At 38.9% G+C, this 13,371-nt stretch overlaps 2 protein-coding genes across 4 annotated transcripts in view; both read right to left on the reverse strand.

Annotated features, from left to right (window-relative positions):
• Positions 1–74: 74 nt before the first annotated feature.
• LOC125886836 (5-hydroxyisourate hydrolase-like) lies at positions 75–5,200 on the reverse strand. Of its 3 annotated transcripts, none has more exons than XM_049573170.1 (4): positions 5,103–5,200; positions 2,945–3,084; positions 2,200–2,335; positions 75–1,340 (listed from the first exon to the last, which is right to left on the reverse strand). In XM_049573170.1, exons 2-4 carry the CDS (start codon positions 3,076–3,078, stop codon positions 1,251–1,253), a joined length of 360 nt encoding a protein of 119 aa, XP_049429127.1. In that variant the 5' UTR covers positions 3,079–3,084; positions 5,103–5,200; the 3' UTR covers positions 75–1,250. The 3 variants fall into 3 exon arrangements, with proteins under 3 accessions (XP_049429127.1, XP_049429126.1, XP_049429128.1); XM_049573169.1 differs by having other exon boundaries at positions 2,945–3,081; positions 5,103–5,189; XM_049573171.1 differs by having other exon boundaries at positions 2,945–3,177; positions 5,103–5,152.
• Positions 5,201–7,062: 1,862 nt separating this feature from the next.
• LOC125886835 (RNA-binding Raly-like protein) overlaps positions 7,063–13,371 on the reverse strand; it is a 67,682-nt gene continuing 61,373 nt past the window's right edge. The window contains exons 7-8 of the mRNA XM_049573167.1: positions 12,162–12,213; positions 7,063–10,695 (exon numbers count right to left, since the gene is read on the reverse strand). Coding sequence (XP_049429124.1) covers positions 12,175–12,213 — 39 coding nt within the window. The 3' untranslated portion in view covers positions 7,063–10,695; positions 12,162–12,174. The remainder of the gene's footprint in view (positions 10,696–12,161; positions 12,214–13,371) is intronic.

Below are 13,371 nucleotides of genomic sequence, written 5' to 3' on the forward strand. Positions count from 1 at the left end.
AAATAGATTACTTAATTATATTGTTGTCTTGGTCATAAAATGGTCACTCTAGTAAAAAAACAAAATATTCCTCAAATTGACTGCACATAAATAGATTTAATAGTTAACTGATTTTATGATAACTGTATTACATTCAGGCATCAGAAAGGCCAACACTGGGTCCTCACAGAACACCTTCTCTCTGATTGGCTGAGACAGAAAGGCACTTTCTCCTGCTGTGCGCAAATTCAGCTTCACCTAAGTGTTAGCGAAGCACTGATGTGACTCGGCTACATGTCAGAAATTACATAGTTTCACAGTTATGGAAGGTATTGAAATATTTTAAATACATGTTACTATTTGTGAGTAGAAAACACACAAAGTGTTGATGAAACAAAACAAGTAAAAGTTAATAGAAACAGGACAATGATATTGCAGCGAAATTATTTTTGTTTAAAGGTATGTTTTGTAACATTTTTCAGTAGAGCCTGCAGCTAACGGTTATTCTCACTGCTGATTAATCATCCGTTTATTTAACTAATCTGTTAATAATAGTGAGAATCATCCATGACGATTCAGTTTCAGAGTTTATGGTAGGGTCTTCAAATTGCTTGTTTTCTGATGCACAGCCCAAAATCTACATTGATTTTTAATGAACTATCATGTAAGACAAAGAAAAGCAGCACATGTCTTCAGAGGATGCTGCAGACAGAACAAGTTTGGCATTTCTGCTTCAAAAATTCTTGAAATGGTTGATCGATTATTAAAATACATTGTAAGAAAGCTAACTCAACTAATAATTTCAGTTGTATTTTCAGTTGTTTCATACTGTTTGATACAGATGACAGATTCTATAAAACTTTAAATATTAGTGTAAGTGAGAAATGAAAAACAGTCACAGGTTTGCATTCATGTAAAATAAATTTTTTCCTTTTCCAAAGATGTAAGGTTTGTAGAAAGAAATAATATGCAACATAAAAAACAGATATGTTAAATATGCATTTAATAAGTAACTCTAAAACAACTTAATGTCCTCTTAAGTGGACCAAAGTGAAGTGTTAAAGGAATATTTCACAAAATAACATTTGTAAATCAACTGATGTATATTTACAAAAATGTAGAATTATGCCAAAGACAAAAAAAAAAATAGACTGCATAGATTCATGTAAATAAATCTCCTCTGTCTCTGTCTCTCTTTCAGTCTGTCTGTCTGTCTGTCTGTCTGTCTGATTGCAGAGTGCTGATGCTGCAGCTGGTCGTCCTCAGAGCTCTCAGCTTCCTCTGTAGGTGCTGTAGGAGAACCGACTCATCAGCAGAGGCAGATGGAATCTCTGCTCAGGGTCAGTGATGGTAAACACAACCTGGAAACAAACACACACACACACACACACACACACACACACACACACACACACATAATTAATACAAACTGATAGCGACAACGTTTATTACAAATCACATTATCTTTGCTTTGGTTAGTGTGATAAATGATGAGCTCTCATCTCTCTGTGGTGTCACAATCGTCGAGTAAAAGTCAGTGTTGTTTTTATCATTTATCAAAGTACACACTACTGTTGTCTAAATTGATGACAACAAACATGTCTAAGTGTTAATCCTGATGATTGTCCATTTTGTCTGATTTGGCGACACCCTGTGGTGATCACTGCACATCCAAAGTGTTTTCATCAGCCTGAGGACTCCTCCTAACCGTGCTGACATTTGCAGAAAGCTTCAGGAGCCATCTGCTCTGGTCGGCTATATCATTGGCCCTTCTTAAAGTGAAACTTTATATTTGTGAGCCATCTGTGGAGATTTACATCTTCAGTAAGACAAAGAGTCTTTTTATAGGATCTGTCGGCAATGATTTTTCAGTTAAGGATAAAACAAAAACAACCTATAACTTTAAAAACAACTTCCTTTCAGCAGCTATTCTTCCATTAGTGCTTTAAAAACAGAATCAAACAGCTTGCTGAAACCATATATAAATCTGGTGTTTATTCATAGCATAATTCAGCAGTGAAGTATTTTTTTAATAATATGCATCAAAATTCAAATGTTGCAGTTAAACTGCCTGCAAGTATTCAAATATGATCATTTAAGGATTAGGACTACAAATGAAATCACAGGTTTTGTTGACAGCACGCCCACAAACACCAGCTGAATAATGTAAAACATGTTGTGCTTCTAAGTGATCTCCTGATACAGGTCAGAACAGCTCACCTCTACATATGGGTAAAAGGATGTCTGACCCAGATTGTCCCAGTATGAACCCGTCTCAAAGCGCAGCTTGTACATGCCGGGGCTGAAAGCTTCTCGGCTGATGAGTCCCGAGCAGCGTCCGTCTTCGTTTGTTGTCCTAAAAATCATTAAACTGCTGAGTTGTAAAGTTCACAAAAGCTCAAAGGACTCTGTTTTAGACTTTAATCTCCACTCTCCTAAAATCTCTCTTAGTAACAAAGAAAAACTCTTCCTTGCCTCCTTCAGGTTCTTCATATTCTCTGACAAAGATTTCATTTTAATTTTGAATGTTCAAAATATAAATTCAGTATATCTCCCTCATGTTTTGTCACAATTGGCCCCTGTGGTGTCTAGAATATTCAATATGACTGAAATCTAAACACAACTATCCTCATCCTGGTGTCAGAGTCAGTCCCGGCCTGTGGACCTCCAACCACAGTGCATCCATCAAGACACATCATGTCTGTCAGAGGGGTAATTTGATGTGTAGCAAGTGCTGTGCAAATGGAAACCAACATGCTCTTCCAGTTCCTGTAATCACCTGATTCATGCTGTGATATTGCATTGAAGTGAGTGGGAAACCCCCCAAACTTCTCTCTAGACAAAGTCAACAAGTTTTATGTTTAAATGATAACTTGAAATAAATAAAGAAAGGTTTAATGCTCATTTACAAATTCAGAGATTCTGATGTTTTGCTTCCTGAAGTTTCAACAGTGACGTATTTTACCCGACACTCAGCATGTTCCAGATCATCAGTTTGGAGTCGAGCTGGTGCAAGCTGAGGGCCATTCTGGCTGCCGGGACGCCGTCTCCTGTGTTCAGCACATGAGTGGTCAGAGGGCTGGGCTCTGCTGCCGTCATGATCTGCTGGACAGGTGTGGACAGGTGAGCTTTACCTTTTACAGTCTCAACGAACGACACAATGGCCAGAATGGGCTTCTGATTCTGGGGGCACAATCCCTGCAGGACACAAAGCGATGTCTCAGAAAAACCCCCCGCTGCTTTTCCTGCCACTATCCCAGGGCCCCAGGAAGCGCACTGGGCTTTGAAGCCAAGTTTTCATAGTGGCAGAACAGTGGAATTACAACTCTCGAGTCTGTGGTGATGCCGTTGGGCCCAAAAAGACTTTTTCCTATAGACTTACATTGGGAAAGAGACATCACAGCCCCTGTAAAATGACCTGTTCCATTATCAGGATTTAATCAGTTTGGTCCGATAACACTGGGACCATCTTGAAGAGGCACATAATTAAATCATTTTATTCCTGTTCAAGTTTGCGGAGCGCTAAACTGTGAGTAGTCCCTGCTCTATCGGCCCACTGATGTGGAAGCAACTCCAAGTTATTTCATACCTGGGCGGAAACAGCTTTTTTGGCTTCATCACCACAATGCAACTTTCACAGTAATGAACGGTGTCCTGCCGTTAACACTGTATCCAGGTCTCTTAATGCATTCATGCACTATGAAGCAGTGTCTCAGTATAAAAACATTTCTCGTGGCACTTTACCTGCTGCTGGAAAAACAGCCACAAGTCACTAAAAAAACACCTGCGTTCGGGGGCTACGAAGCCGCAGGAAAAAACAGCAGTGACTTATTAAAAAACAACCACGTTTTGTTGTTTGTTGATCTTGAGCAGTGGTCTGCAGCTTGGCAGGCATCTAGCCTAGGTGACACGCCATCCACCATCCCCCCTATCTCATAATGTCAAAGTCAGCTTATATACTATGTCACTATAGTAACGTTAACATGACACATAGGAAACGTGCAAATGTAATGTATTTGTGGTTTGCAGAAGCCAAAGCAACAATGCCAACAGTTTCTTCTGGTGTCTGGGCTGGCATTACACCACAGAACAGTTAATGACAATTGAGTATCAACATATTTTATGTCATGAATTTCATGGGGATGTGCCCTCAATGCCACCATGACAAGTGCTGCCAGACGTAAGAGGAGTGAGGTGACGGCTAATCATTAGTTTCAGTTAACCTTCCTATTGTGTTCAGGTTAAAACTACGTTTAAAACATGCTGTGGTGCTCCCTAACACTTGGAAACACACTGTGATGTGTAAAATTAGTGCAGTTTCCCTTTAAGCTAATCCCATAATCATGAAAATTCAAACTATACAAGCAGCAGCTGGAAGTTTGATTCAGTTGGTTGCTTCTTGTGTGAAGCAGGTTTTTTATTGAGCGCAAACAAACAAGTTCCTGCTGCATCTCAGTCAGTGTGGACTGCAGGATACACATTATCTACAGAGCCTATCGACATCCTCACGCTATAAACATACGGTCTGTGATTAATTATAACTTACCCCATAAACAGAAAAGCATCAAACAAAATTAAATTAAATTGAGGTATTTCATTACACATATTTGAATCTTGTTGTAAAAATCTGTTCAATCCATTTCACTGATTTTTTTTAACAATCAGTGGTGGAGCAGCAGATTAAAGCTCTGTGCTTCTCAGTCAAACTATAGTCCAAGGTACTTTGACTCTCATCCCGTGTTTCTCCCCAAATCTCATGATCTCAGGGATTAGAGTTGTCAAGCTGTCCTGTGAATGTCAGTTTGACATGTTGGGATATTTTATTTTCTAGAACACAGAGCAGCATAGATCTTTTATAGTAAAAATGTAAACAAATTCATGACCCTCGTGCACATCAAAAGGCCACAAGAGGCGTCCCAGCCCAAAGACTGAGAAACTGAGCTGCTCACTCTGCAGGAAAAGTACAGCAAATAGGAAGAAGACATGGAAAAAGAAAAAGATCAGAGCATAAATGTTGATCCTGACTGATTAAATATGGACCAAACACACACACAGTGTTCCTAAAATGAAAATGCACTAACGTGGAAAGTGGACACGCTAGTTTGTTGTAAGAGAAGTCTTACCTCTGTGTGAGCACACCTCTCTGCTGCAGCCTGTTCATTCAGTTCCCAAAACTCATCCAACCAGTTGTTCTGTCACTGTGCACGCCCACTGCTCAGAGCCACTCACCCAGCATGCACTGCACAAACAGACATGGTGTCAAAGGTTGTCCTGGCTCTAATGAATCAATAACACGAGCTGAGAGCTTTGCTTCAGTCAACAACATGTGATCCAGTGTTTGACTGTGATTAAACTCTTCATACATGATAAGGCTCTACTGATTTAATTAAAACTCCCACAATATAATATTATGCACAGCTTGAATGGAAAGTTACTCTTCTTTAATTATAGTGCAGTCATGTGATTTAGTGGCATCTAGTGGTGAGGTTGCAGATTGCAATAAAATGAATCTTCTCCTTTGTGCCTAGCATGTATGAGAGCTACAGAGGAGGAGAGGTCTGTGGATGATTCAGCTCCTGGTAAAAAATCTCCTGAACATCTGGATCTTAAGTTATCAGAGAAGAAAGATGAGCATATATTAGCAGGTACTAGACAGTCGTTGTCAACATGCCAAACAGCGTCGAAGAAACATTGATTTGTAACGTGAAACTGTCTTATTCAGCGTTTTACTGGTTTAAATGATGTGATCCATTTGTTTTGGAGATGAGGAGACCTCTGTGGATAATTCAGTTCCTGGTAAAAACCTTCTGAACAACTACTGAGGGAATTCTGAGCAGGAGCTTTAGTTGATTTCAATCTAAAAATAAATAAATCCTATGAATCCTACACATTGTTCCTTTAAAGGAGCAGTGTGTATGATTTAAAGAGATGACAGATTGCAACCAGCTCAAACTTCTCCCATGTGCCAAACATGAACTCCCGGTTAGAATTCATTCAGGGTCCATGGTCCAAGATATTTTAACAAGTAAATGAATAATCTGCAGAGGTCTCCTGCTCTTCAGAACAAACAGACCAGGTGATCACCTGGAGCTGAATTATCCTCAGAAGTCTCTTCCTCCAAAACAAAATAGCCAGATGACTAAAACTGGTAAAAGAAAACTGAATAAAGCAGTTTATGCTAGAAAAATTGTGTCTTTCTGGCGCTGATCATTGCAGATGGGCCGCTAACTATGGTGGCTGACAGGAAAACGAAATTACCCTATCTAGAGTCAGTGCTGGTTTGTTCATTCTAGGCTACTGTATAGACAAAATGGCTGACTCATGTAGATATGACTCCCCCTCCGTATGTAGATATAATTGGCATTATATTCCATTTCTACAAATATATCCACCCAAATGTTACACACTATACCTTTAATTGTTGCTGTTCAATATTTTATGTGTTTCTTCAAACATTTATGAAACTTCAGAATATTATTTGTTTGTTTATTCTCCGTATTTCCTCATATATTTAAGATATATGTTAATCACAAGGCATTCCATCTTTAAAGGGGCTGTCTGAAAATGTGAACCTGTTATTAAAGCATTCAACTATTTCTGGTTTACACAGATTTTAAGCATAATAGAGACCTATTTGTAATAAAAAACAGAAGCAAACAGCTTTTAGCAAGACACTAAATTCCCACCAAACCTAACCTTTGACCTTTGTACTCCCTTTGGAAAAGAAAGAACTATTGGCCTCCATGGAGCAACAAAACTGAATATTACTTTTGTACTGAACTAAACCAAAATAATAATTGAAATTGCTTCACACATAAACACAGAATCATAAGATCATTACGCACAAAGCTCCAATCACACATCTATTTTATGAAAAATACCTTTACTACACTCACACTGAAATAGATTACATTTAGCACTGAGGACAAGCACATAAGCACCAACAGCAGAAACTACAGTGAAGCCAAATGAAGTGTTTTCAAAATGATTCTGTACCTGCAGTTACAGATTTTCCTATTAAAACGTCTTAGTAACATTTTTTTTAAAAGTCTGAAATGTTGTGCAAGTATAAAGAGCCACTAATGTACACATAAATATTTTCAAGTGTCATTTTTCAAACCAACAAATATTTTACATGAATGCTTTAAACATATGTACAGTCAGTCACAGTTGTCCATCCAGCTGGGTAAACATGGTAGAGGAAAAGTCTTGATTTGACTTGACAACAGTTTGGTGGCTTGGCTCTCCATCAGACCAGTCACCCAAAATCTAATGAAAGAAACATGATTACCATAAAGGCCCAGACACACCAAACGGACATCAGAGAACTGTGGTGACGTAGGCTGACATTTGCATCCCCTCACATCGCCTGTGTCTCAGCCAAAAATTTACTCTTGAAAACATTGCAAAGGAAAAATTTAAAGTAAAATTTAACGGTGGTGCCATGACTCAAAACAGGAAATACATTAACCATGGTGGACATGGTGTAAACACAAACATAGGGGTTTGGGTGGCATCAACAACATTCTCATTTTCCTCTGGGGAACATGAACATTCATACCAAATGTCTGGCCAATAGTTTAAAGATAACAAGGAACATCTAAGCGTTGGATGGATGTACAGAGAAAAATGAAAAGGCCATGTTTCTGTAGCCAAAAGTGACGGCTGCCGTTGTACAGATGCATCATTAAATTTACTGCCATTTTGACAACAAGCAAAAGTGAAAAACAAATAGTAGCCTGTATCTGACATTCCAGTCAATGCAAACCCAAACACATTGCAGTAGAGTTAGACTTTGCATTGAATGGACATCTGTAGGAAAGCTAAGTTGTAAACACATTGATTTTATGCCATAAAAGTCACAAAGGTTCCAGTATTGTAAAATGGCCCTTTTGGTACTTTTACATTCAACTCTGATGACCTCAGTTTAGTCTTTAGCTAATGACAACTCTTCATCTCTGACCTCTTCTTCATTGATTGAACAAAGGTTAAAACTTTAACTATAGAGCCTTGAATAGTGCTGCCTTCAGGGGTTACCACATAGGAAACTGTGTACCAGATATCCTTGGTGTTAAAGTAGTCACGGTAAGGGCTCATTTATACTCCCTTCCATGCGTCCTTTATGATTACATAGATACAGCCAATAGGTAACAGTAGAGGGCAGACTCAGAAGTTTCAGACAACAACAAACAAGGTGACAGTGGAGGAGGTTGTGGGCCTAATAATGTACCTTTTAACAGAGGCTGCAAGGTAGACAGCGGTGGTCTGTGAGGCCATTAAATACATCACAAAATGTGGACGGATATATCTTTTCATTTCAGATTTGTTCCGTTCCGCCATATTTTAAATGTCTTCATCATTTCCTACAGTAATATCTCACCTGAACTAACGTTACACTACACTGCCTCTACGATCTCCGATGGTACTGCTCTGTTTCGTCTGTATCTGTAAGATTTCAGAAAACATGCACACATACGGATTGATATGCAGAGTAGTCCATGTATGGACACATATGGATGTATCAAGTATGCAACGTTATCAAGTTCATGAACAACAAAGAGGGTGGTATTTATATTGACTCTTCTTGTGGACACAGTAAACATGACCCTGTTTGAGGGCAGCATTTGACCCAGTGTTAACCTGGATCAAGCTGGTTAAGCTGCTAACATTAACGAAAAATAATCTGAAACACTTATCTGTAAGCAACCCAATTATGCTGGTAAACATTCCGTAACTTTCATGAAGCACACTGTTTAAGCTACTAAACTGTTAGCATATGTGAATTAAACTGTTTTAATTGATCCATCCTGAACTAAATATTTTTACCTGCCAAACTTATCGTGAGATAACCTAAACCAACAAATCAATAAATTATAAATAAATAAATTACATGCTTTTTTCTCTTTTTGATACACTACTCATTTCTCTATTTAACTATTCCGTTAGCTTACCTGTATCAAACTGCTACTGAACTAATGTGAACCAAAGTTTTTAACTGCTGATTAGGAAGGTAATCTGAACCAAACAATTTGCTCTGCGTAACTGATGCCATAGTTTACTGACCCATCAGCTAACCTCAACAACACTGCCTTCTCCAGGAGCTAAATTAGCAAGCATGTAGCAAACTGTTTTAGCTACTGACCCATTAGCTAACCTTAACCAAAGTGTTGTTACAGCTAAACTGACTTAACTAACCAACTGTTTAGGTTGGCTAACTGTTCTGTTAGCATACATATAACAAACTTTCAGCTACTAACCCATTAGTTAACCTTAACTAAACTCTTATCTCTGCTAAACTGACTTAACTAACCAACTGTTTACCTGTTTCGTTAGCTCACATATAGCAAACTGTTTTAGCTACTGACCCATTAGCTAACCTTAACCAAATTGTTATTTCTGTTAAACTGACTTAGCTAACCAACTGTTTGGGTTGGTTAACTGTTCCGTTCAGCTTACATATAGCAAACTGTTGTATCTACTATCCTGAAACAATCAGTTTATCTGCTAAACACATTGTTTAGCAGATAAACTGAACTGTTTTCTTCTACTACACTGTTCCTAACTTTAAAAAACAGTTGTCTCTCCTAATATTAATCTTCTGACTAACCCAAAGCCAACTGTTTTAGGGTAGTTAACTACTGGCTAACCCAAACCAAATTGTTTTAGTTGCTGAACTAAATCATTAGGTAAACCTAAAACAAACTGTTTTAGCAGCTAACTTGAACCAAACATCTACAAAAACTGAGAGGTAAAGCTGACTTTAACCAAGTCAATTTAGCATTTACACAAATCAGTCAGCTATTCTTCCCATTATCTTCCCATTTATATGTTTAACATGTAGTTTTTATTCAGATTTCATCTTCATTTCAGGGAATTGTCAGAGTCTCGCACTTTTTCACTGAATTTCTGAGTGAATTAAACAGTGTAATTTACCCAGAGAGTCATAAAACTGTGCTCACTGAACCCTTTCCACAGAGCCGTATAATGCCGTCCTGTACACATCTGGTTACACCTAATGATAAAATAATGAAAATAAACTGTGTGATAAGAAGCTGCCAGCTGCTGCCACACTGATTTTATTCAGGCAGATGGGGGTTCAACAGTGGAGCAAGGGTAGAGCAATAAATGGGGCCAATATTACACCACCTTTTCTATAATATAATATAATATAATATAATGAGAACTAAAATAAAATAACTTAGAAGAACTAAAAACTGCTAAATATAGCCCATGAATTAAATGCTTTTTTGGAGGTACACTATCAATTTTTAATACATCAAAACCAAAAAGAATTACATATATTGCTCACTGTTATTAATAATTGGTCTGCAGAAAGTATCAAGCCTCTACAAGTCAGATTTATAGCATTCTGAAATTACTGTAATTAAAATCAACAGTGACCTGAAATCTTCTAGAAATTGTAACGGCATGGTGCTTCATGTTTAAATGTTCAAATATTTTGTCCCATGTGTCAGTATGTTAGCAGGGAGCATCAGATTCAGTGATGTACCAGGAACACATTGGAGATTTTGTCGACTGGAATCCAGAACTTGAGATGGTGCAGCAGAATAAAATCAAACTGACAGTGACAGACAGGTAAGACACAGATTCAGGGGTGGAAGAGAGTCAGGTCAATGCAGTTCATGTTGCCAACACCTCCTCTGAGCGTCTTCCATCCCAGCTGTTGCCGATCCCAGCTTCTGTTTCTGGATGGATCTGGAAAGAGAACAGGAGAGGAGTTTGAAACGAGATGTCTATGGATCTTCAGGAAATTAACAGACTGTTGACCTGATGATGGTGCTAGAAGTCAGATGATCACCAAAGTCAGTAGGTTTCATCCTCTAAGAACTAGGAATTTCTGTGCTCAATGTTATTCTAATCCATTTAGATTAAAGTAGATATTTTGGACAAAAGTGGTCGACCAACTGACCAAAGAACCAACATTGCCACCCATAGAGCCCAACACATTCTCATGCCAACTTGTCAAACACTGCTGCTTTGTCAGTAGACCTAAACATCAACATGTGATGCCCTAGGTACCATCCTGAATCTGTTTTGAATGTTCTGAGACAGCATGTGAATTTAGGATTGTTTCATAGAAAGTTTCTGCCTTTTTACGCATACATTCTTTTTCATAATAAACCAACAACTTACATAAAACACTTTGTTTTTCATTTATTTAAGTTATGGCAACAAAAGCACATGGTGAGGTTTAGAAAAAAACGTCAGGGCTTGGCTTAAAATAAGTATGGTTCTTACTAACGTCATGTGGCATGCATCATGTGACCACACTACCATAGCATGTTATGCATACTAGCACACTACATTGTTGAATTAAAATAACTCAGCTGAGTTTTGGTTTCACGTGGGAAATGACCTGGGCACCCGAGTGAAAATCTGGAGTTTGTTTGACCCATCCACCACCCCTTCCACCTGCCCTATGCAGACTTTCCTGCTCTTTATAGTTGCTGGCCGCGTTACAAACTGCTGCCAGCTAGTGTCTTTCATAATGCTTTGAAAGGTGCCTTTGTGTACAAGTGTGTGACACTGATGTCCACTTACAAAATGGTGGCACTTGTCGAGTTCAGTTGTTGCCCGCTACATCAACAATTGCTGCCACCTGGTACGTATCATACCACCACAAATTTATAGTTGCAGGTGGCATTGACAAACTGCTGCTAGCCGGTGTATTTCATAATGCCTTGAAAGATGCCCATGTGCATCAGTGTCCGACATGGACATCCTGTGACAAATTGGCGGTATTTGACGAGTTTGGTTCTTGCCTGCTGTGTTAACAACTGCTGCCGCCTGGTGTGTATCATACCACCATGAAAAGTGCCTCTGTGTGATGGTATTGGACGCCGAGATCACTGACAAAGTGGTGGTATTTGATGAGTTGGGAATGAGATCAGGCTGTAGAGGCTGTAGAGTTAGCTGATGTGACTAAAATGAAACCATATTTTTGTTTGCAGTTTTTAAAGATGTTGTCTTCAGTAGGGACCAATGGACCCGGGGCTGCTGCAGACAAGGTGGGGAAGTCAGAAAGTATTAAGGGAAGGAATGAGACATTATTAGTTTTGGACCTTTTAACAGCATTTGCTGACAATAGAGGAAATATACAATATAAAATACCTGCCTCATCTTTAATGTTTTATAAAGTATCTCAGTGTGAGAGTTCATACCTGAGCTGCAGTATCACAGATCATCCTCCAGATCAGACTGATGCTGCTTTATCTGCAAACACAGAGGAAGAAGCTCTTAGCGAGACAGTGGGTCAGTTAAAACACACTGCAGTTAACTGTCATTAACACAGCCTTCCCATTTGTCTCTCTCGTCATCATCATCATCATCATCATCATCAACACACACAACGCTGAGCAAACAAATATATTTTCAAGTTACCTGTACCAACAGTCCATAAAAGATTTCCTGCTCTTACTCACACACTTTGTTGCATGTACACACACACACACAGATAATGGTGATTACTAACACACTCTCCTTCACACACACTCAGTTTCTTCCTGTCGGAGGAACAATGCAGCAGATTAAAGGCCGATCTGTTCTCTGCCTCCGCTCATCTTAATGAGGAAGCTCTGCTCTGTCAGGCAGGTAGGAAGCCTGCAGGCTAATTCTATATCATTATGTTTCCCTGTAAAGTAACAGGAACACGGAGAGCTCCGCGGCTGATCTGCTTCACACCGGCGAGGTGCTGAATAAAAAGACCTGCAAGGCGACAGTAAACACATTGTCCACCACAGATTATGCAAATTGCCTCTGATCACTGTGCAGTGTGGAGCAACAAGACTTTACTGTTCTGAGATTAATCAGTCGTCTGAGATTTTCTACGTGAAGTAACTGTTAAGAAAGGTGAAGGGATGGACTGAGGCAGGTAAATAATCTATCTCTTATTTAAGTTATTGATCTACCTTTAACACAGTTCAGGGGTATTTTTATTTGTTGTTTGTTTTGTTCTGCATAGAGCTGAAACAATCTGGCGATTCACCAGTTAGCCTAGTTCACTGACAGAGGCTGAATCAGGAACTATTTTGATTATTGAATAACTAAAGTAATTCTTTCTAGAAAACATTGACTGGTTCTAGCTTTTCAATTCTCAGCTGTTTCATATCAGTATAATATTGTTGGGTTTTGATATTTGGATATTTGAAGAATAGAAGAAGAAGACGTGCCACTTTCTTCTGTCTTCTGACACTTGATAACTATAGACCAACTAACAGACTCACAGCAGTCGCATCCTTCTGATGAACTGACAGTAGTTGGGGTTATTAATAGATTATCCACAAGGTGGCAGTATCAACTTACCTTCTTTAGTAGAGCTCAATGCAGAGGGGCAGTTACTGAGGTAGGCATTTACCCTGTGGGTGGTAGGTG

This window comes from Epinephelus fuscoguttatus, linkage group LG4, assembly GCF_011397635.1.
Source record: "Epinephelus fuscoguttatus linkage group LG4, E.fuscoguttatus.final_Chr_v1".
NCBI lineage: Eukaryota > Metazoa > Chordata > Actinopteri > Perciformes > Serranidae > Epinephelus > Epinephelus fuscoguttatus.

Excerpts from the sequence above, each read along its gene's own strand:
- LOC125886836 (XM_049573170.1), bottom strand. The coding sequence starts at position 3,078 with ATGACGGCAGCAGAGCCCAGCCCTCTGACCACTCATGTGCTGAACACA. Across the intron at positions 2,336-2,944 it reads TGGAACATGCTGAGTGTCGG|GACAACAAACGAAGACGGAC; the intron begins GTAAAATACGTC and ends AATGATTTTTAG. Across the intron at positions 1,341-2,199 it reads CCTTTTACCCATATGTAGAG|GTTGTGTTTACCATCACTGA; the intron begins GTGAGCTGTTCT and ends GTTTGTTTCCAG.